General features: G+C 43.5%; 1 protein-coding gene across 5 annotated transcripts in view; it reads left to right on the top strand.

The window, feature by feature from the left end:
• robo2 (roundabout, axon guidance receptor, homolog 2 (Drosophila)) overlaps nt 1–24,919 on the top strand; it is a 1,751,833-nt gene that overhangs the window by 920,223 nt on the left and 806,691 nt on the right. Inside the window, exons 1-3 of one of the 5 annotated variants that reach the window (XM_087992444.1) lie at nt 4,402–4,432; nt 5,435–5,650; nt 13,526–13,732. The exons of the other annotated variants lie outside the window; for them this stretch is intronic. Coding sequence (XP_087848570.1) covers nt 4,417–4,432; nt 5,435–5,650; nt 13,526–13,732 — 439 coding nt within the window. The 5' untranslated portion in view covers nt 4,402–4,416. Of the gene's footprint in view, nt 1–4,401; nt 4,433–5,434; nt 5,651–13,525; nt 13,733–24,919 lie in introns of those variants that run through there. 5 annotated transcript variants of the gene reach the window in all.

The raw sequence follows: 24,919 nt of genomic DNA, 5'->3' as shown, positions 1-24,919 counted from the left end.
ATTGAATCTGTGGATGAGTGCCATACCTCTAGGAATTCCCTGGCTGTTCTCCTGGATGAAGGAGAAGTACTTCAAAAGCTTGTGATTTCAAATAAACATGTTGGACAATAACCTGTTGTCGTGTGACTTCTGACTTGGTCCACCCAGTCCAACCCCGACACTTCCACATCATGGCTACAAGATGCACAGCAGCAATTCGCCAAAGATCCTTAGACAGCACCTTCCAAACCCATGGCCACTTCCATCAAGAAGGACAAGGGCAGCAGATACATGGGAACACCACTCCCTGCAAGTTCCCCTCCAAGCCACTCCCCATCCTGACTTGGAAATATATTGCTGTTCCATCACTGTTGCTGGGTGAAAATCCTGGAATTCCCTCCCTAAGGGCATTGTGGACTGCAGTGGTTTAAGAAGGCAGCTCACCCCCACCTTCTCAAGGGGCAACTAGGGATGGCCATTAAATACTGGGCCCAGCCAGTGACACCCATGTCTCATGAATAAAAAAAATAAAGTTTTGAGGCTCTGATCTGGTCTCTGTCCCCTCTTATTTAGGAGTTGGCATTCAGGCTGATGTGTTGGTGTAACAAGAAAGATCTTATGTTTTACTGGATTAAGTCCTTTGGTCACTGTTACTTCCTCCACCCACTTCTTCCTCTCTCCATCTCAGCTTCTCAGGCTAAAGCTGTGGTCTTATTTCATTATTCAGTCTTGGGACGCAGTCGCCTCTGGCATGGCCAACAGGTATTTCTGGGCGCTTCTACAAAATGGTGGTTGGACCACCTTGGATCTCTGCAGTCCATGTGATGGTATTGCTTCATCCTACTGGCCATTTTGGGTTTCTCTTGAATATAACTGGTGGCTACTTGGTGAAGCGGTGGCAGCATTTACAAGGTGGATGCAGGTAGGTTCTGAAGGCCAGTGGGTCCTCACAAACCTGAGCCAGATGCATTGATACATTAACTCAGCAAACTTTACAGCCACCTTTCCTGATAACATCTGTTTGCACTTAGGCTTCTCAATACCGAGTTTAATCACCAGACTGAGAATTGAACTCATATCCTATGGATTATTAATTCAGTAACATTAGCTTCATTATGGTTAAATAATGGTTTCTCTTGCTGTTCATGCTCAGCACCAGGTTCAGCCAGGTGCTCATTGGTGCTCTTTGGCTGCACCAAATCATTTCTTTGGTAAACAGGCCACATGGCTAATTGTTAAGAGGCTGAGACGTCACAGGAGCTAGTCACAAGTGTCTCCCCAGTGTCTGGAGGAGTTGGTGTTAATATCTCTGGCAATGGTCCTTTTGTTTTGGCATTCAAAAACCAGAAGAATAATGGTACCACCCTGGGTCTGCTCATTTGAGAAACCCAGTCAAATCCCAAATCGAGGAGAGAGCGTCACCTTGTTGAAGAGCACTGTTTCTTACCGGAGTTAACAAAGAGCTAAGTATTGTCAAGTAAATGCACCTTTTTAGGACTCTTACCTGTTACAAGTTGATCTAGCAAAAGGGGAAAGGACGCTTTGTGGCCTATCTAATGCTGAATTCCTGAGTCATCGGGTCTAAGTCAGGGTTTGGGCCTCTGATTAGCATATTAAGGAAATATTTCATGTAAAGAATAATCTAATTTGGTTTGCAATGCTGGGCAGGTATGGAGCCATGTTATGTATCATGACACAACATTATAACAGATGGGAAGATAAGTGAGCACAGTAAGATTCGATGAATAGCAGACGCACAGAAAGGCAGATCATTTGTTTTTAGTGTTTTTGACCAAGGAAGGATGGTTGGTCATGGCACTAGTTGTTTTAATGTCATGGCATGAGATCTTTAACATCTGTCTTCATCATTGGCACAATACAGCGTTGGCAAGCATCCATCTCTCATCATCAGGTCTACAACCTACTGTTGGCATTTGTTCCTGTTTGGGATGACCTGCTACATGGTTATTAATGAAGATTGACTTATTTCATGCAGGTAATGATAGTACGATTGTTTTTGTATGACTTTAATCGTGCTTTGAGCAAAACTTATGAACAAAATCATTGATGTTTCAAAATAGAATGTCTGAAAATGGCAGCAATGGATTATACAAAAAGGAGAGACTTGTATTTGTATTGTACCTTTCATGACCATCAGAAGTCACAATGTGCTTTACAGCCAATCAAGTATAACTGGAGTGCGGTCAATGTCGTCATGTAAGGAAGGAAGCAGCCAATTTGTACACTGGAAAATCTCTCAAACAGCAACAAGGTAAAGGACCAGACCTCTATGACTCTATTAGGCATTTTATGAATCCCCCGCTAGTCTTCAAATAATGGTTGTTACACCATTAACATCTACCTGCACAGGCAAATGGGATCTCGGTTTAATGTTTTTCTCAGGAACATAAGAACTAGGAGCAGGAGTAGGCCAACTGGCCCTTTGAGCCTGCTCCACCATTCAATAAAATCATGGTTGATCTTTTTGTGGCCTCAACTCCACTTATCCACCCTTTCACTATAACCCTTAATTTCTTTACTGTTCAAAATATGATCTATCTTAGCTTTAAAAATATTTACTGAGGAAGTCTCAATTACTTCCCTGGGCAGGGAATTCCATGGATTCTCAACCCTCTGGATGAACAAGTTCCTTCTCAATTCAGTCCTAAATCTGCACCCTCTAATCTTGAGGCTATGCCCTCCTGTCCTAGTTTCACCCGCCAGTGGAAACATCCTCTCTACTTCTATCTTATCTACTCCCTTAATAATTTTATGTGTTTCTATAAGATCCCTCCTTTATTTTTCTAAATTCCAATGTATAAAATCCCAGTCTACTCAACCTCTCCTCATAAGCCAACCCTCTCAACTCTGGAATTAACCAAGTGAACCTCCTCTGTACCCCCTCCAGTGCCAGTACATCCTTCCTCAAGTAAGGAGACCAAATCTGCACACAGTACTCCAGGTGTGGCCTCACCAGCACCCTGTACAGCTGCAACACAACCATCCAGTTTTTAAACTCAATCCCTTTAGCAATGAAGGACAAAGTTCCATTTGCCTTCCTAATTACCTGTTGTACCTGCAGACCAACCTTCTGTGATTCATGCACAAAAACTCCCAGGATCCTCTGCACCGCATGCTGCAATTTTTTACCGTTCAAGTGATAGTCTTTTTTACTGTTACTCCTACCAAAAGGGATGACTTCACATTTATTAACATTGTACTCCAGATGGTACCTCTGACAGTCTAACACTCCTCCAGCGCGGCTCAGGAATTTTGTACTCCCTCGCTGGAGTGGGATTTGAACCTGTGAGCCTGAGCAAGTGTGCTAAGCACTGAGCTATGGCTATCCTACCCTGTGAAGAGAAAGTGAGGTCTGCAGATGCTGGAGATCAAAGTTGAAACTTTATTGCTGGAACAGCACAGCAGGTCAGGCAGCATCCAGGGAACAGGAGATTCGACGTTTCGGGCACATGCCCTTCTTCAGGAATGAGCAGAGAGTGTTCAGCAGGAGAAGATAAAAGGTAGGGAGGAAGGACTTGGAGGAGGGGCGTTGGAAATGTGATGGGTGGAAAGAGGTCAAGGTGAGGGTGATAGGTCGGAGTAGGATGGAGGCGGAGAGGTCAAGAAGAAGACTGCAGGTCAGGAAGGCGGTGCCGGGCTGGAGGGATTCGGCTGAGACAAGGTGGGGGGAGGGGGGATGAAGAAACTGGTGAAGTCCAAGTTCATCCCCTGTGGTTGGAGGGTTCCCAGTCGGAAGATAAGACGCTCCTCCTCCGACCCTATCCTACCCTGTCCCTATCCCAAATGTGCTGTCTTTGATCCCAGTGGCCCTCCGAGAGAAATGGGAATAATCAGCTAACTATTGATTTTTTCTGGAAGGATTCGTGCAGGTTCAGATGTTAGCCTAGAATTGAACCTTGAGTCTTGCTTGACAGTGATAATCATCTTCTCAATCACATGTTAAACTTTTGGGTCAGGTTGCAAAAAATGGTAACATATATATGGTTGAACCGAGCAGATGTGCCTGTGACCATTCTCAGGGAGGGGAGCAGTAATTGACACTTTCGTGGAGTTGTTTGACAGAGGTGATGGAATGAAACTTCTCAGATAAGTTAAGATTCATCTCTTATCATCTCTTAAAATGATGACATTACAATCGCCTTCTTTATGACGGGTATAATTTCATGAGGGATTCTTCTGTGGTGACCCTCAGCTAAACTACCACCAGTCACCTCTTTCTAATGAGTGAGCAGCCGTATGGTTCAATATTGACTACTTTTACTAATCATATAATCCTGTCCTAATGTGTGTCAGTTTGTAATGATTTGCATTAATATGGTGTCTTAATAGAGAACCAAGTCCCAAGGTGCTTCATAACAGTACGGCAGCATAAAATTTGACACTGAACCACATTAGGGTCACAAGACAAGTGAACAAATGCTCGGCCAAAAAGGTATGTTTTGTGGAGCATTGTAATGGAAGACAGAGAGAGAGAGATATTTAGAGCGGAAATTTCCAAGTTCCATATCTCTGCAGTTGAAGACATGGCCATCAGTTGTAGATGGACATCAGGCATGCATTGGAAGCCAGAATTACAGGAGTGCAAAGATGTTGGAGGGTTAAAGAGCACACTTGGTAGTTCTCTGGATTAATAGGTCCATTAACAACTCAATTGACCTATTATATGAATTGTTTCAAAGCTAACTTGTAGAAATGCTTTAATTTGATTTGATTTATTCTTCTCCCATGTACTTGGGTGCAATGAAAAGTTTGTTTTGCCTGCAGCATAGGCAGATCAAACCATACAGAGTGCATTAGGGTAATAGACAGAGCCAAGAAGACAGTGTTACAGCTGCAGAGAAAGTGCACATAGAGTGAAAACAACATTAAATTTAAAATTTGAGAGATGCATTCAGAATTCTCATAGTAGCAGGGAAGAAGCTGTTCTTGAATCTATTGAAGCTGTTCTTGAATCTATATGATGGGCCTCTATTGAGCTTGACCTGTAACACAGCAGCGGGCCACAAAAGAACAGATCTGGTTAAGTGATGGATGGTCAAGGATGCACACGTACCTCTGCAGCCAGAGAAATTCAGCCCATAACATACCTCTCCTTTTCTCTCATGCTAACTGCTTGCCCTTAGTCTCTATTGCCATTTCCGTTCCAATCCCACCAATTTCAAAGTCCTTGGTTTCATGAAGATACCTGAACACTTATGGCCCAGGTGTGAAATTCCTCATGACACTTTAGTGGAGTTGTTTGACAGAGATGATGGAGTGAAACATCTCAGACAAGTTAAGATTCATCGCTTATCATCTCTTAAAATGATGACATTACAATTGCCTTGTGCAAGTGTAGCTGGACTGCCAGTTGGTGAGTATCCTGCTAACTTAGCCTCTGACCTTAGTATGCGCATGAGCCATCAAGTCATAAACTTATACCGTTGACTCCTAGGACTTTGGGAAATATTCCTAAAACAACGCTTGCCTCGTCGAGACGCATTTTGTATCCGACATCTTCTAGAGTTCAATGCGTACCATCGGGACTTTGAAATGAACCTTCCATGTGCTAAGGACCTGGCAGCTAAGATGCTTCAGCTACACACCACAACTACCACCACTGTCAGTACCACAGCCACTTCTCCTCCTTACAGCCTGACTCTCCATACAGGTAATGTCTTGTATGTTCTCCTTGTGTTGTACCATAATCCAGCCTCCCTGCTGTCTCTTGGCTATTCACCAGGCCCAGTGTTTGTTTCGAATTAAATGGAGTGAAAGTAGAAGGACCAAGAGGCAGCTTATGAATGAAGGTTTTCTTTATCAATTAAACGCTAACTTTAAAAAGAGAAGTTCTATGAAAGATGCTGCGACAACAAAAAGAAATTACATTGTATTTGTGGTGTGTGTTTGGCTTGTTTATAACTCTGCATGTCATATAATTTACATAAAGATAAAGGAGTAGCAAAATGAGCCAGATACTGCAATGTTTCGAGGGAGAATGGGAACAATACACTTAATGATAACCTACACAGTCTTTGAAGGGCGATAAGGTGAGTGGTGAAGGATGTTTGAAAAGCAAAATCTGGATCCTTGGTATTAACAGCGACAGAGAATAGCAAAAGGAAGTAGTTGTAAACCTTTAAACATCACCGGTTAGGTCCCAGGTGCCATATTGTCTCAAATTCGAGGCAGCACGCTATGGGAAGGATTTGGAGAGGGTGCAGAGGAAATTTACTGGAATGGTGCTGGGAATGTGGGACTCTGGTTGCTGGGAATGAGGAACTCTGGTTGCTGGGAATGAGAAACTCTGGTTGCAAGGAAAGACTGAAGATGCTTGGCTTGTCCTTAAGATTAAAGGTGGAGATTTCAAACAGGTGTCTAAAATTCAAATCAATTTTGAGAGGGCATTTTTTTAAACATAGACTCTTGGGATTTGGACGTCACTGGCTAGGCTCTCTATTATTGCCCATCCCTAATCGCCAGAGCCCAGGTAAGAATCAGCCGCATTTCCGTGGGCCTGGAGTCACACATAAGCAAAGATGGGAAAGTATTGCATCATCTGGCAGAAGGGTCTGGAGCTGGAGGACCCTGGTTTAAAGCCAATAACAAAAGAACCAGGGTGACAATGGGGAAAAGGTCTTTGATGCAGTAGGTTCTCAAAAGGGAATAAATGTGTATTTGTCAGGGCCAGAGTTTACAGGACAAGGGAAGCGAGTATACAGCTTGGTGTGGTCAGGATATGTGAGTACAAGTATTTTCTTTGAGCCAAAAACTGATTTTTTTCTGCATTATAAGCATTTATAACTCACTGAAGGTGAAATCGGTGATTGTTGGCAGCCCATAACAGGTAAGGAGGACTCAAGCAGCATTGCGCACTGTCAAACCCACAGAGTACAAAACCAGTGGTCCAGAAAACACGTCTGCTGAATGGATATCACCGTTGAATGGAATTGCATTACTGCTGAAGATTGATATCAATCAATCAATTGATGTCACCCAGCTTCTCCATTTTGAATCAGAATGCCTGTACACCACAGATCACTGCTGCAGACACAACACAGAGATTCTCCAACAAGTGGTCACTTACACCAGGGCATCCTGTTAACAATCGCCCATCTGCTCCCCAGGATTCAGTATGGATTCCCTTGGCTGTGTTGTTGTAGTCTTGAGTCGGAGAGTGTGGGATCAGGCTCCTGACCAGACAAAAGCCCCAGTGTAGAATATCGATTGTCAAGAGCTTTGATTTAAAAACTGAATGCTCTGCCTGGGGTTAATAATGTGTGATTGTAACATTGTGGTGTTGTGGAGCATTAGGTGATAAAGGCTGTGACCACCTCAGTAAAGACATTTGATTGTATCAACCCAACTGTTTGATGTTGACACGGTGCAGAACGGGAAAGACCAGTATTCTGACCATGTCAGATTCAAGAAGAAAAGCAAAATCATAAAATTGCTGCCAGGGTGAAATAAAGACAGAAAGTGCTGGAAATGCTTAGTATGTCAGGTGACCTCAGTGGTGAGAGAGACAGAGTTAAATTTCCAGGACAGTGAGCTTTCATCAGGACTCCACAACTAACTTTGTTTCTCTATCCACAGAAGCTGCCTGACCTGCTGAGTAACTCTTTAGGGTTTGGTATTTTTCAAGTTAGCGTGTCTGTCATCCACAAGTTTCCTGAAGCTTTGACAAGTCAGAAGTCTGGGAGAGCTTGCTGTTCAAAGTATTCTGTTGCCTTGTGTTTCTACTTGCCTTGCTTTCTGAAAGCTAAATGAGCTTTATATCTCAATGATTGCAGTATGAGGATGGAGAAGTTATGCCGCAGCTATGCAAAACTCTGGTTAGATCCACTTCGAGTGGAATAGACTAGAATACAACATAATAGAATAGAATAACCTTTATTGCCATATATACTCAATGAGTATAGTGACTGGGTTTCCTCCAGGTGCTCTGCTTTCCTCCCACAGTCCAAAGATGTGCAGATTAGGGTGAATTGGCCTTGAAAAATTGCCCATAGTGTACAGGGATATGTAGGTTAGGTGCATTAGTCAGGTGTAAATGTAGAGTAACATGATAGGGGGAATGGGACTGGGAGGGTTGCTCTTCGCAGGGTCAGTGTGGGCTTGTTGGGCTGAGTGGTCTGTTTCCACACTATGGGGATTCTGTGATTCTATGAAAAGTTTATACGTCATCAATTACAGTGCCGACTGACATACAAAAGTACCAAGGCATAGCTTCTTTCGTTACGAGATCTTAGACGATAGAGAAATAAGGTGTCCAGCATTACAGAAAGAAAAGTTTTTCAACAGACCATGCTGGCATCTATCTCCCAGTACTGTGAGCTTAGGAAAGATATATTACCCTTGGAGGGAGTACAGCGTAGGTTCACAAGATTGTCGCCTGGACTAATTAAATCTGAGATTACACAAATTAGGCCTGTTTTCTTCAGAATTTAGAAGGGTTAGGGTGATCTGATCGAAGTCATCAAGATATTAACAGGAAAAGACAGGGTAGATAAAGATAAACTATTTCCACTCATTGGGGATTCTAGAAATCGGGGCATAGTCTGAGAATTAGGGCCAGATAGTTCAGGAGAGATTGTAAGAAGCTCCTCCAAAGGGTGAGAGATGTTTGGAACGCTCTTCCACAAATGGCTGTAGATGCTGGATCGATTGTTAATAATTAAATCTGAGATCGATAAATTTTTACTAAGCAAAGGTGTTGAGGGATCTGGGCCAAATGCAGGTTTGCGGAGTTAGGCCACAAATATCAGCCATGATCTCATTGAATGGTGGAATAGGCTCGAGGGGCTGAATGGCTTCCTCCTGTTTCTGTGTTGATTTGTTGAGGAGGAAATCATTGCTCAGCTGGTGGAATCTCCAAACTCAGCCATGTTGCTTTTTGTAATCAAATTTTGTGAGGCATTAATTGGATGCTTCTCCAACCAATCTCTGTTCGAGTCTGTGACACTGAAACTCCATGTGGGTAATGAGGGACAAAGAAAGAACTGCAAGGGAGGGAAACCCGTGCTATGCTCATTCCTTATTTAATTGGGTCGGTTAAGCAGTTGGGGTGTAGTTTTGCTTGTACCAAGGCAGACCTGATGCTCAGGTCATTTCCTGGATGGTTTCCAGTCTGTCACAACCTGCAGAGTACTATGCGATTCCTTCCAACATCTATTTACCATTCCGTGTTCGTTGTTTGGTTTTGGTGACACTGAGTACTTGGAGCTCACTAAATGTTGGTTACAATAGGAATCATTGAAGGTGTGGTGGGCAAGACAGTGCAGCACTGTTCTGGGACATGTGCCTCAGGCAGAATTGAGTACTTTTTAAAATATATTCTTCCACAAGATTTGGCTCAAAATTATCGTTCATTCCTACATGCCTGGAGAAGGTGGGGGGGGGGGGGGGGGGGGGTGAGTCACTTTCTTGAACCGCTGCAGTCCATGTGCTGTAGGTAGGCCCAGTATTTATTGCCCGTTCCTAGTTGCCCTTTGAGAAGGTGGGGGTGAGCTGCCTTCTTGAACGGCTGCAGTCCATGTGCTGCAGGTAGGCCCATCATTTATTGCCTGTCCCTAGTTGCCCCTTGAGAAGGTGGGGGTGAGCTGCCTTCTTGAACTGCTGCAGTCCATGTGCTGTAGGTTGACCCACAATGCCCTTAGGGAGGGAATTCCAGGATTTTGACCCAGTGACAGATAAGGAACTGCAGTATGGTGAGTGTCTTGGAGGGAATCTTTCAGGGGGTGGTGTTCCCATGTATCTGCTGCCCTTGTCCTTCCAGATGGAAGTGGTCGTGGGTTTGGAAAGAGCTGTCTAAGGATCTTTGGTGAATTTCTGCAGTGCATCCTGTAGATGATACACACTGCAGCTACTGATTGTCGGTAGTGGAGGGAGTGGATGTTTTCAGATGATAGGATGTCAATCAAATGAGCTGTTTTGTCCAGGATGTTTAACTGAGCAAGAGTTGTCCTCCAGCTGGATCGACTGGTTAATGCTGCTGGTACAAATCATCTCTCTGTTTTAATCTGAGATTGCTTATTTTGCTAACTTCTGGCTTTTTAATCAAAAAACCCTGTTCAGATATGTTGTGACACATTTCTGGAGCAGGTGGGACTTAAACACAGGTTTCCTGGTCGAGAGGTAGGGGCACTACCTCTGCATGACAAGAGCCCCTTAACTCCTGGCTTTGTGTGATGGTGAAAATGATTTCGCTGCAGGTTTAACATAATTCCTGACTGTTATTCCCATTGACTTCAGAGTCAAGAGCTTCTAATTCCTATTCTCTTCACCTGAAAGCATTTCTCTTGCATAGAGAAAATGACACCAATGTAATTTATTTTATTATTATAGTTAATTACACTGTAAGCAATTTTTTTCAGGACCTCAGATTAGGATTTATCCCTCACGCAATGCCTCCTGCTGCTGGCACAGAGAGCACAGTTTCAAGACAGAGGTTTGCCCTTTTAAGACAGAAATGGGAAGGAGTTTCCTCTCTTCTCATAGATGGTAATGAATTTACAGAATTCTTCCCCGCCAAAAGCTGTCGAGGTCGGGGCATTAAGTATATTCAAGGCCAAAATGGACAGGTCTTTAATCAGGAAAGGAATCAAGAGTAACTGGGTTAAGGCAGGAAAGTGGAGTGAGGGTTATCAGACTAGCCATGATCTCACTGGATGGTGAGGCAGATCCAATGGGCTGAGTGGGGTTCTGGATTAGAGTGGTGCTGGAAAAGCACAGCAGTTCAGGCAGCATCCGAGGAGCAGGAAAATCGACGTTTCGGGCAAAAGGCCTTCATCAGGAATACAGCTGTGCTTTTCCAGCACCAGTCTAATCCAGAATCTGGTTTCCAGCATCTGCAGTCATTGTTTTTACCTCACTGGGCTGAATGGCCTGCTTCTGCTCCTATAGCTTATGGTCCTGTGCTATAAATCTGCACATTTATGCAACTAGAGCCTCCGGTCACTGACCACTTGAATGTACAAATATATCAAAAATTTTATCATCATTCCATCATTTCTCAAAGTTTTCCTTCCAGTAACAGTGCACCTTCAAAGTAGCAAATAAAAGACCAGAGAGGCTTTGCAGGTTGAGACAGCAGGTGATATTAAAATGGGTGGTGAACATTTCCTTACACAGGGAGGTTTGAGGAGAAGAGAGAGGCAGCCAGGCAGTTTTAGGGAAGGATTCCCAGAGTTTGCAGTTATTGTGCGGTGAGGTTGATATGACCATGAGTGCTGTAACAATGACACTGACAGTCACAGGGAAGGATGGGGTGTCAGTACGAATGGGAGATGTGCTTTTTTTATTCATTTGTGGGGCTTGGGCATCAGTGATTGGCCAGCATTGATAGCCCGTCCCTATTTGCCCTTGAGAAGATGGTGGTGAGCCACCTCCTTGAACTGCTGCAGTCCATTTGCTGTGGCTGTCTAGCGATTGATACAACTGAATGGCTTGCTCGGCCATTTCAGAGGGTGGTTGAGAGTCACCACATTTCTGTGGGTCTGGAGTCACATGTAGACCAGACCAACTGAGAATGGGCAGATTTCCTTCCCTGAAGGACATTAGTGAGCCAGATGGGTTTTTCCAACAATTAACAATGGCTCATGGTCATCAGTCGACTCTTAATTCCAGATTTTTTAATTGAATTCAAATTCCACCATCTGCCATGGTGGGGTTCGAACTCAGGACCCCAGAACATTATTCTTGGTTTCTGGATTAATAGTCGAACGATAATACCATTAGGCCATCACCTCCCCAACATTTTACAGATGTTATGAGGACGTGTGACTCAAACATTACTCAATGATATCATTGACTGGACCCTATAGAAGGTTTTCTTTGAACTGAAAAGGCATTGGATACAACAGCAAGAATGTTGCATCTGCAAGGATCAGGTATTCAGGTGGAGACATCCAATCAACTGGGCTTTCAGAGAGTGAGTGTGTGTTTGTGTGTATGAGCGTGTCTTCAAGTGTCTGTTTGGGAGTGTCTGTTAGTGTGTGTTTCATAGTTTCATTGTAATAGAAGCAGGAGTAGGTCATTTGGCCTATCAAGCCTGCTCTGCCATTCACTAAGATCATGGCTGATCTATCCATTGTTTCAGCTCCTCCTACCTGCATTATCCCCATAATCCCTAAATCCCCTGCCATGCAAAAACCCGTGTGTGTGTGCGTGAGAGAGACAGAGACTGTGTGTGTGAGAGACTGTGTGGATGTATGTGTGTGTGTAGATGTACGTGTGTGTGGATGCATGTGTATGTGTAGGGTAACTGTGTGAATGTGAGACTGTGTGGATGTATGTATGTGTGGAGGACTGTGTAGATGTGTGGGACTGTGTGAATGCATGTGAGACTGTGTGGATGTGTGCGTGTGTGTGTGAGTGAGAGAGACTGTGTGTGTGAGAGGGAGAGAGAGAGAGACTGTGTGGATGTGTGTATGTGTGTGGAGGACTGTGTGGATGTGTGTGAGAGAGAGAGACTGTGTGGATGGATGTGTGTATGGAGACCTTTGTGGATGTGTGTGTGTGACTGTGTGGATGTGTGTGTGTGTGTGACTGTGTGGATGTGTGTGTGCATGTGGAAGGAACTGTGTGAATGTGTGTGTGTGAGACTGTGTGGATGTAAGTATGTGTGGAGAACTTTGTGGATGTGTGAGACTGTGTGGATATGTATGTGTGTGCGACAGAGAGAGAGAGAGACTGTGTAGATGTATGTGTGTGTATGTGAAGGACTGTGTGGACGTGTGTAAGAGACTGTGTGTCTGTGTGGATGTGTGTACATGTGAGAGAGAGAGAGAGATTGTGTGTGTGAGACTGTGTGGATGTGTGTATGTGTGAGAGAGAGACTGTGTGGATGTGTGTGCCATCTTCATTAATGAGATTCCATTTGTGTTAAACTAGTTATTCCTAGTGACTAAAGAAATCTGACTTTTCCTAATATGAAAGCTAATACAGCTCAAGATGATGTTAGTTGGTTATATCTTCACATCGTTGAGATGTACAATTTGTTTTGATGAGTGGAGGAATGGGACTAAAGAGGAATCAGTGTACCTCTCCAACCTCAGTGTTAACACAGAGAACAGAATATCCAATATTGTAAATAAAAAAGTTTGGATATATATTCTCAGGTCAGAAAGCAGACTTTCTGAGGTGGAGAGAAATCATTACAAGCTACAAATACTGAGCAGTGCTGAGAACAATCATCTATCCAACAGGCAGAGTAGAGAGCTGAGCCAAGAGCCATATGGTAACACCAAGCAGGGACTAAACCAGTTGACCATGTTGTTATTACTGGTGCCCTGCTTCTCTTGCAGATGGCGTGATTTTCCCTTCAGTGAACCAAATGGATGCTTATTCCCTTTCAGTGCACTTCCAATGTTCAGCTCCAATGTAGAGATGAATAGCAGGGTGAGGGGGGGTGGAGGTTATGTGGTAGTTCAACACTGGGACCTCGCAGTCAGAAAGTCTGCGTGCTCACTTCACAGCGTATGACACCCAGGGCTTTGCAGGGAAGCTAACAACCCATCAGAAAACCTCTACTGTTGAATCCTAGGAATCCTACGAAGCTGCCGTCAACGACGTTTCACACGGCAACCGAGGACTTGCAATCAAGAGTTCCACCGGATGATGCGATTCCATCACCCATTCTTTCGAAGGTTTCATAGGATTAGGCCTTGCAAGAAGCAGCCCACAACCACAGTGTCTCATAATGAAGCAACAGAACCTATCACTCTCCCATACACATCTCTTCAAACCTCAGGTAACTTTTTCATCATCTACTCTCGACTCTTCGGGGTGCAGCCCAGATGTGAACCTCTGATCAGTTTTGCTATGTCCTGAGATGGACTGAATTCGGCTTATGGTGTGCTTGAGCACAGTAAGAGAAGTGGTGACCTGCTGGCATTATCACTAGATTATTAATCCAGAGACTCAGGAAATGTGCTAGGGGCTGGGGTTTGAACCCAGCCATGACAGATAGGGGAATTCAAAGTCAACTACAAAAAAAATCTGGAGTAAGAGTCTAATAATGATCATGAAAACTACTGCCAACTTTTGTAAAAACCTATCTGGTTCACTAATATCCTTTAGGGAAGGAAATCTGCCATCCCTACCTGGTCTGGCCGACATGTGTCTCCAGATCCATGACAATAGGTGCTCTGGGCAATTAGGGATGGGCAATAAATGCGGGCCAGTACTGCACACATTTTGTGAATGAATAAAAAAGTTGGAGATGGTCTGTGAAGATATGCAAACCTGAGTCTGCTTTCTGAGCTCTCCAGGAGAGTTATACATTGGGACAGCTTTTGCAATGAGTTGATGTTTGATTTAGATATCTGCTAAAGCAGTCCACATCCAAATGCAATAAGACCTGAACAATATCTAGGTTTGGGATGACAAGTGGAAAGTAATATTCATGCCATACAAATGTTAAGCAATGACCATCTTCAACAAGAATTTAATTCCCCCCTCACTCGACATACAATGACATTACCATCACTGAATCAGCCACTGTCAACATCTAAGGGTTGCCATTGATCAGAAACTGAACTGGACTAGCCACATAAATGCAGTGGCTATTAGAGCAGATCACAGGCAAAAAAATCCTTAAGCAACTCACCTCCTGACTCCCTAATCCCTAGCCACGACATACAAGGCACAAGTCAATATTCCCATTTGCCTGGATGGGTGCAGCTCCAACAACACCATCCAGGAGAAAGCAGCCCCCACTTGATTGGCACCACATCCACAAGCATCCACTCCCTCCACCACTGATGCTCAGTGGCAGCAGTGTGTACCATCTACAAGATGCACTGCAGAAATTTACCTGTAGGGAACCTAATCTAATAAATATAGGGTAGGGGAATGGGTTTGGTGGGCTACTCTTCGGACGGTCAGTGTGGACTTGTTGGGCCGAAGGGCCTGTTTCCAGACTGCAGGGTATCTAATCCTCTGACAGCACCGTCCAAACCCACAACCACTTTCATCAAGAAGGACAAAGGGAAGCAGATACATGGGAACACCATCCCCTGCAAGTTCCCCTCACCATCCCGACTTGGAAAGGTATCGCCGTTCCTTCAGTGTCACTGGGTCAAAATCTTTGATTTTTACAACTTGTCATGCTGTGATTTATAGTTCCTCAGTTCAGCACTGTGATGCCCCTGGAACTAGCAAAATTCCAAGATATCTGAGAAATAGCAAGAGAAGTAAAAGCTAGTGTTTGCCACTCCATAAATCTGGTGTGGATACATTGCACTTCACAAACTGAACAGTCCAAGCTTCTTCCTGCTGGCTGGTGGGAGACAGGAAATGAGCAATGACCCTGCAACTCCAAGTTCTGCCTGAGAAAGCTTGGCTGAAATCTGCCAGGCACATGCTTATGTGAACACAAGCAAACATGTGTGTACATATTATACACTAATCTACACATGGGAGTAGGTAAGGTCATTGTCATCCCCAGAGGGCTACACTCTCATTAGAGAAGAGAGAGACGCAAAGTGGTGATGATTTAATCTGAGATTCACCACACATCAGGTGGGGGGAAAAGTTGAGAAGGAAAACCTTTCATGGTAACCTCAGCTGGTGTAGGAAGTGAACCTCCTCTGTTGGTTTTACTCTATTTAGTAAACTAGCCAACCAGCCAAATGAGCTAACCAGCTCCTAAACATATAGACAGTCACATACACTGATACACACAGGTCTAAGTTCTTCTTGGGTAATAATGCAACTGGTCAACACTAAATCAACAATCTGCATTCCCTTATTAAATACAACATGCTGAAAATATCTGTAACAGCTTCACAACAGCACTTTCAGTCAATGTTTTCAGTTGGACTTTGTTGGAGGCTGGGTGTTTTTTAAACTTCACTGTGCAACAGCTAAGACATCACATAAGCAGCCCGGGCAATTTTTAAATTTGTGTGAGAGATACTCAGATGGAGGGTGTAATGTGCATTAACACCACTGTCGCCCTTAAAATTCACTACTTAAAGTGAAAATGAACCTCATTTGTAAACCCCTTATTTGCACAAGCATTTTTATATGCAACAATCAAATGGAGTGTTGCCCCTTTAAAAGCAGCATCTTTTTAAAAAAAAAATTCAATTGTCTTTGCAAGAAATGTAAAGAAATAGTTATTCTGATGTTTGCTGGCCTGTACAACAATAATGTGCATTTATATAGCACTTGTTGCACAGCGAAATATCTTAAGCCATTCCACAACAAAATCATCAGATCAATAAATGCAATGCTGAGCCAATACTTGAGATGTTTTGCGACTGGAAATTTGGTCAGTAATGGAGGTTGTAAGATGGGTGTTAAAGCCAAAGGGAGAGGTGAGAGCTGGGGAGGTCTCAGGAGAGTGTTTCGGACATCTGCATACAGGCAGTCGCCAGTGCTGGTGGAACATGACGGACTTCTGCCCGAAACGTCGACTCTCCTGCTGTGCTTTTCCTGCACCACACTTTTTGACCATTGAGTGTTTGTGATCCCATGGACATCTGAATGTTTAATTGTACTGTTGAGGTGGTTCGCCACTTATGAATATGGAAACTGCATTGCTCACAGCAGCTGGTGATTGATGCAGCCACGCTGACCATCTCCACTCCCGATCTCGTAAGCATCATGGCTCAGTGGGTAACTCACTGGTCACTCATTCAGAATATCATGAGTTCCATTGAATGAAATATCCTCAAGTCATTTGTTTTCTTTCAGCAAAACTAAATTGACAGTCAATATTCTGCAAGTAACATTGTGTTTGGAAATGGAAAAGTATTAATTTCTGACAGTAGAGGGCACTCCTCAGAGGTTGGCTCAAAAATATGTTGGAACAAAGTTGGAGAGCTTTAGAATGAGATTTTATTATCACATGTACTCAAGTACATGAGTGCAGTGAAAAGTGTACAATGTTGCCGTTCCTAGCGCCGTCCTAGGTACAAAGGTACCTCGGTATAAAGTAGGAAGATAAAGAAACAAAATTACAATTTCAACAGTCTTGCTTTACTCTGAATCTAACCCTGTGCTGTCCCTGTCCTAGGACTGTTTGATGGGGACAATGTAGAGGGAGCTTTTCTCTGTATCTAACCTATCCTGGGACTGTTTGATGGGGAACAGTGCAGAGGGAGCTTTACTCCTTATCAAACCCCGTGCTGCCCCTGTCCTGGAGTGTTTAATGGGGACAGTGTAGAGGAAGCTTTACTCTGTATCTAGATTTTAAATTAGTTTCTTTTAGTTTAGGTTTTAGATTTTGGCATGGTGGCTCAATGGTTAGCCCTGCTGCCTCACAGCACCAGAGATCTGGGTTCAATTCCAGCCTCGGGTGACTGTCTGTGTGGAGTTTGTACATTCTCCCTGTGTCTGCGTGGGGTTTCCTCCCATGGTCCAAAGATGTGCAGGTTAGGTAAATTGGCCATGCTAAATTGCCCATAGTGTTCAGGGATGTGTAGGTTAGGTGCATTAGTAAGGGGTAAATATAGGGCAGGGGAATGGGGCTGGATAGATTAGATTAGAATACTTACAGTGTGGAAACAGGCCCTTCGGCCCAACAAGTCCACACCGCCCCGCCGAAGCGCAACCCACCCATACCCCTACATTTACCCCTTACCTAACACTACGGGCAATTTAACATGGCCAATTCACCTGACCTGCACATTTTTTTTGGACTGTGGGAGGAAACCGGAGCACCCGGAGGAAACCCACGCAGACACGGGGAAAACGTGCAAACTCCACACAGTCAGTTGCCTGAGGCGGGAATTGAACCCGGGTCTCTGGCAGCAGTGCTAACCACTGTGCCACCGTGCCACCCAATAGGTTACGCTTCGTAGGATCGGTGTGGAACTTGTTGGGCCGAAGGGCCTGTTTGCACACTGCAGAGATTCTATGATTCTGTAGGGATTCTATAATTTATTGTCACATACTGGAGTACAATGAGAAGTGTATAATGTCACCTCATGATACTATCTTAGGTATCAAGGCACCTAGGTACAAAAAAAGGCTTCGGTACAAAGTAACAAGAGAAACAAGAGTTAAAAACTTAAATATTATTTCATAGAATAGTGTAAAAATAAAGAAATGCAGGTAGTTCTTCTATTATGTGATGGTTGTGTCGTAGTGCAGCCTCACATTATAGAAATATTACGCTTTGGAAAGAGCGCTTAAAGCGTTGGTGCTGTAATCCCGTTACGTTTTAAAAGTTTGCGCTTTAGAAAGTGTTCCCAATTCGTTAATTCCATTACAGTGAATCTGCATTAATGAAACACTCGTTATAACAGAATGATCTGTAAGTGACAGCTTACATTGAAGTCTTTCATAGTTTAAACTAGGCATACAAAGGAATAAGTTAAAAGTTCAAGAGTCTTTGATGAGTCCTGTACTGAGTGTTTGATTGGGACAATGTCGAAGGGTATAGGGGGATTTTCACTCTCTATCATTGTCTTCTGTCTTGAATGAGACATTCAGCTTGAGACTCTACGCCCCTCCCAAGATGGCAGAAAAGGCTGATTGCATTACTTGACAAAAATCTCTCAACTCTCAAACTCTCCTGATATTCTGAAAAATGTTTATCATCAACTAGCGTCACCAAAAACATGAACCATTCATACTGTTGCTGATTGCAGGCTTTTGTGTGCTTTGTTTTCCTTAAAAGCGAAGAAGTTATACTGAGCATTTAGAAATGTCAGAGCCAGCCCAAATTCCGAATTATGTTCAATTTCAAACACTGCTGTGTAACAGAAATGCCTGGGCGTTAGTGAGAGTGCACAGGGTGTTTACCAGAGTAATCCTGGGTGTGAGGGAATCAGTTATGTGGAGAGGTCACTGTTCACCTTGCAACAGACAAAGTTAAGAGGAGATTTGACGGAGACATCCAAGATAATGAAGCAGTTTGGTAATGTCGATCAGCAGAAACTGTTTTGTGGGGGAATAATTAACAACCAGAGGACATAAGGTATAGGGGGGGGTTGGAGGAGACCATGAGGGAGGCAAAATGAGAATACAGTCCTTTTTGACTGTGCTAAGTTGTTGAGAACTAGAATTGGCTGCCTGACATTCTGCCGAGCAGGTTAAACAGTAATCTTCACAACCAAATGAGACATACAGTTTGAGAAGGTAAGTGTTCAGAGCTTTATGGAAATGGCAGAGAGTGGGTATCTATGTAGATAGTTTGAATATTTCTGAAGGGAGAAGGAACCTATTGCATTCGTCAGGACAAATGTTGTCATGCACGGTACCTCCAAGTCCCTTTGTGTTACAGCCTATTCCAGTTTCTCTCAAGTTAAATAATTCTGTTCTTTTATTCTCACTTGCAAATTGAACAACTTTGCATTTTCCCACATTGCACTGCATTTGCCAACAGTTTGCCCACTTGCTAACCTGTCACTTCTTTTGTAAATTGTTTGTATCCCTCTCGTAATTCGCTTTTCTGACTGTTTTTATGTGATCTGCAAATTTAGCAACATTCACCTCCTTACTCCAGATCACTAATATATATTGTAAAGTGTTGTGATCCCAGCACAGATCCCTGTGGAGCCCTATCTGTTATACCTTACTAACCTGAAAAAGAACCCCTTATCCCCACTTGCTGTTTCCTGCCCGTGAGCCCATTCTAGATTCATGCCAATCCACTACCTCCAACACCATGAGCTGTCCTCATATGACTTAACGTTTATGAGGTGCCTTCCACAACAACTTTGTCTGTGGTGTGTCATTCTATAATTCCACGTCAATAAATTTAAAGGCTGCAAAACACTCTTATGCCATTACCTCGACACTCCTTTCACAATGTTAACTAGCATGGAAATTGAAATGTTAGTGGGGAGATTGAATGCGAGCTTAGAAGCAGTTTAGTCAGCTAATGAAGCAACGTTTTGCAGCAGGAATTCTGATTCTGTTTGGTGTGCTGTGTGACAGACCGATGCAGTACCTCGGGACCACTGCAGTTATGTTTCACATTGGCATGTTGTTCCATTGTTGTTATAAGGCAATAAGGGCAGGTTATCAGGAAAAGACGACATAAAGTATTATAATTACTGAAAGCAATCTGAGTGTTAATAACACATTGAAGCAAAAAGGGTCATAAACAGTCTTCAATTAAGTATTGTTTTCGCTGCTGCCCAAGCGCTGATAGAGTTATGAATCTGAATATGGTTTCCATTTGTCCACATTCAAAATCAACCCACATTTATGTAAGAATATAAGGAATTGGAGCAGGAGGAGGCCATCTGGCCCCTCGAGCCTGTTCCGCCATTCAATAAGATCATGGCTGATCTTTTTCATGGACTCCGCTCCACTCACCCACTTACTCACCCTAGCCCTTAATCCTTTTGCTCTTCAAGAACCTATCTATCTTCACCTTAAAAATCTTCAATGAGGAAGCCTCAACTGCTTCACTGGGCAGTGAATTCCACAGATTCACAATACTTTGGGTGAAAAAGTTCCTTCTCAACTCAGTCCTAAATCTGCTCCCCCTGATTTTGAGAGTTTGCCCCCTAGTTCTAGTTTCACCCACCAGTGGAGCAACTTCCCTGCTTCTATCTTATCATTCCCTTCATAATTTTATATGTTTCTATCAGATCCCCCCTCATTCTTTTAAATTCAAATGAGTATAGCCCCAGTCTTCTCAATCTCTCCTCAGAAACCAATCCTCTTAACTCTGGAATCAACTTAATGCACCTCCTCTGCACCCCCTCCAGTGCCAGTAATTTATTTCTCGAGTAAGGAGACCAAGCCTGAACACAGCATTCCAGGTGTGGCCTTTGTACCAATGTCTAACCTATGATTGTGACTCCTCTTTGATAGCTGCCCTGCAATCAACTACATCTTGTTATCCCGAAAGCCTCTTCATGTGAGACTCGAAAGCAGTCGATCAAACTGAGAGCCCAATCAACCCTTCGACCCAATGAAAGACAGAATATCCTTCCAACCACAATATCGTAAAGGCCACGAGAGGCATTGCAGAGATGTACATTCTTAACTTTTTGCAGTTAGGTAGTTTTGCTTCTCAGTGCAAGTGTACTTGTTGATGACTGATGGCGAGCGAGATCTGGAGGAGTTATTTGAACGAGACAGTGTGAGATGAGACAAAGCATCATTCCTGAAACTGTCCGTGGTGAGGAGGGGAGGCAGGGGGCATGGCTTGCTTCAGACTTCGACGGAACTTGTTGTCTCCACTCCCACACGCTGCCAGGATCCTCTACTCTTGCCGGTCCTCCAAAGAGGTTATTAGCGTGCTGTGAAATTCGAACATTCCAAGACTATCAGCAGCAAGGCAGACATGAACCAACTGTTGAAAGTTAATGAAGTAAAAATGTGATTGTGTTTTACAAAGGGGTGCTGACTGTACCCATCATGCTTTGCTGTAAATCTGAAATGACATGTTGCAAAGGGGAAAGTAAAACAAGTTCACGCTGAGTCAGAACAACGCTTGATTATTTTCCTTTTTAAATCATTTTCCCTTTTTCTTCAATCCTTCCCCAGCCCCCTGCCTCAACTATCTCCCCATCTCCCTGTGGGGGCTGAATGATCTGTCAGAAAAAGAGCCTTGTATTTCGGTCTCCCAGTGACTGGGTTAGCTCCCTAAAGCCTGGGAAAGGCTCACAGTCAGACCTGATGCTGCACTGTGGACACACTTGTATAGAATTCCAACCGAGAATTCTCCCCCGCTGTCCACCATCGCAGTCTCCCTTCCCTCCCCCCAGAAAATCCCAAAGCAGTTCACCAGGCATCGCTGCATGGGAGTGGAATGCAAGAAGCCAAGGTGAGACGGTGCAGACAGAGTTCGCTGGGCTGATATCAGCTGTGGAGAGACGTCTTGTGTGTAGAGGTTGAATAAGTTGACCATATACACGTTGGAGTTTAGAAGAATGAGAGACAACCTTGTTGAAACATTTGAGATTCTCAGGGGATCTGTATCGATGTGAAAAGGTTGCTTTCTCTTGTGGGAGAGTTGGGCAGAATATCTGAAAAACATACCATACATTTAAGACAAAAATAGTGGAGAAATTTCTTCTCTCGGAGTGGTAGTCTTTACTGTTGATGCTAGGTCATTACTTATATGAAAAGTTGATTCAGATTTTTAAATCAGTGGAGGAATCGAGGGGTTATAGGGAAAAGGCATGAGGGTGGAGTTGAGGATGATCAGATCAGCCACGAACTCATTAAATGATAGAGCAGTCTCGATGGGCTGAATGGCCTACTTCTACTCCTGTGTTTTCTGTTTGCATGCTCTTATGTGATTTCTGTCAGTGTCAAAGCAAGAGGAATTACAGTTTTGTACAGTAGAGAAAAGGCCATTCAACCCCAGATGGTGGTGTCAATTCTCTGAAAGAGTTATCCCCTCAATATGAGGAGATGGTCACAGAGTATTAATGTCACTGGACATGCAACCCAGAACCTCAGACTAGTGTGGGTTTAATTCTCATTGTGGCAGGTTGTGAGGTGAACAATTCTGGAATACAGCCTGATGGTGGTGACCATGCAATAGTCATTGCCCCTAATTCCTAAGCAGTAATCGCACGGTCCATTATCATTGCAACCCAGAAAAGCTGAAAGAGCTTGAGATGCTGGAAATCTGAAACAAAACCAGCAATTGCTGGAAAAGCTCAGCAGGTCTGACAGCATCTTTGGAGAGAAATCAGAGTTAACTTTTTTGGTCTAGTGATCCTTCTTCAGAAGACCTCTTCATTAAAACCCAGCTGGTTCAGTATTGTTGGAAATCTGCCATCCTTACCTGTTCTGGCCTACACATCACTCCAGACCCATGGCAATTTGGTTGACTCTTAGCCACTCTCGGAGCAATTAGGGATAGTCAATAAACACTGGCCTAACAGCAACACCCGTGTCCTGTGAATAAGCAGAAAGAAACTCTCCCTTCCCAGTCCGTACATCCTTTCAATTATTTTTTGAAACATTATATACCGAATATTTTGGCTTCTCCTTTGATCAGAAGCTGTCAATTTATTACAAGGTGTAATTCCTTGAATTTTTGATTTCATGCCAATTGAGAAACAATAATTGGCTTCTGTCTCTATTGCACTGATCTTAATCTCGGCATGTTCGAAATCTGTTTGCAACCATTAAAGTACTTTGTGACATGTAGGCAATGTTGCAGGATGCTTAGCGGATCGCGTACAGCAAGATCCCAGAAAAAGCAATGACATCATTCTGTTTCAAGGCCAATGGAGCAAATCACAATCCAGTGTGACTGCAAAGTATTTGTGTGTCGACATGTGTGTGTGTGTGTGTGTTGCATGTTTGATTTGCATGGGTATGGTCTGCATCGCTTATAAATTTGTATACCTATACATGAATTGTTACATGTGTGAGAAAGGGGTAGAGGAACAGTGGCACCTCGATTATCTGGCATTCGATTAACTGAATGTCTGATTACCCGAACATGACCGCAAGGTCCCGATGCTTGGCTAACTATGTTATCTGGCATTGAATTAACTAAAGGAAATATTCCCTGCCCGTGACCTTCGGATACTGGAGGTTCCTCTGTATACTCATTGAAGTTTCGATGAATGAGAGGAAATCTCCTTGAAATGTTCAAGATTTTTAGGGGATGCAAGTGATATCTACGTCAGTGCCAGAACAGGACAGACCAGAATGCCGTCGAGATAGGTAACGGGTGAGGTTGCAGATGTTAAAAGGTGAGGTGAAGTCAACCATGGTCCCAGCTGTTGGCCCATAGTCCACACGCCTCAAGTGAGGTGTGAAGGCAAGACATTCACAGTAACCTCAGCGGATGTGGGAATTGAACCCACACTGTTGGTGGGAGACAGGAGGGACTGCAGATGCTGGAAGCCAGAGTAAACAGATATGAAGCTGGAAGAGCACAGCAGGTCAGACAGCATCCGAGGAGCAGGAAAGTCAACATTTCAGCCCAACGTACTGCCTGTCGACACAGAGAGTAAGGTAGATTGAAGACCACAGTTAGATCAGCCATGATCTTACCAAAAGACGGAACAGTGTCAAGTTGTTCAAGTAGCTCACTGCTACTCCTATTTCCTCTGCTGTTATCCAACAGGCTCGGCTAGCTTGCCCCATTCTTGACCAAATACTGACATTCCCTAACACATGAGGAGACAATGGGGAGTTCCCCAGGACCAAGGGATAAACCAAGGATCAATATCTACACCTGAAAAGGGGAGGAAATTGCCGAGTCAAAACCAAAATACCTGAGCAAGGATTTGAGTTATTGGTACGGATTTTTAATGACTGTAAAGTTTAATGCAAAGTTAAGTCTGCCTCTGCCATCCCTTCCTTCATTGCGGCTGCACACACTGAGTGTCAAACAAAGGGAGGTTCTGGTTTGGCCTGCATGGGAGTTACCAGTTTACAACAGCAAACATACTCACTCTAGTAAAGTACGACTTATCAAAGGCAGCACATAGCACATTCCTGTTTGTTATGGAAGATTAATTCCTTCCATGACTGGGGGCCAGAGGTTGAATGTGCGGCCCTGAAATTATCATTGACAGCAGTCTTAATGATCCAACGGCAATACTTCCCCTCATTAAAATCGATACAGTTTACTCAGAACCTGATAAGCATATATGTTGCCGTGAAGATATTAAATTAGGTTTTCAACTTCTTGCCTCTGTTCCTTATCTCAGTCAAGCTTGAACTCCCTTGAATTTAATGAGTTTCAAAATAGTCGATCATTAAAACTACACTATACATTTTTCTGTTTTCCCTAATTAGCTTATCTGCTTCTTCTCAAATAGTCGTTTGTTTCCCAGTTAAAGGAAACATTGACCCTCATCATCCTCGTCTTCATTAGAGTTCAATAATAACAACAACTTCCTTTTATATAGAATCCTGCATGTTGTAAACATGTAAGCACAATTGGACAGGGCTTTCGATTCTGAGACGCAGAAGGAGGTATTAAGACCAATAGTTTGATCAGAGAGGAATGTTTTAGAGAGAGATTTGAAAATAAATGAAAGAAAAA

The sequence above is a fragment of the Chiloscyllium plagiosum genome, unplaced genomic scaffold (genome assembly GCF_037043375.1).
Source record: "Chiloscyllium plagiosum isolate Xiang-an unplaced genomic scaffold, Cpla_swu_hap1 HiC_scaffold_12, whole genome shotgun sequence".
Classification (NCBI taxonomy): Eukaryota; Metazoa; Chordata; class Chondrichthyes; order Orectolobiformes; family Hemiscylliidae; genus Chiloscyllium; species Chiloscyllium plagiosum.
Note: the sequence above shows the minus strand (reverse complement) of the source record. Positions and strands in the feature narration are given on the sequence as shown.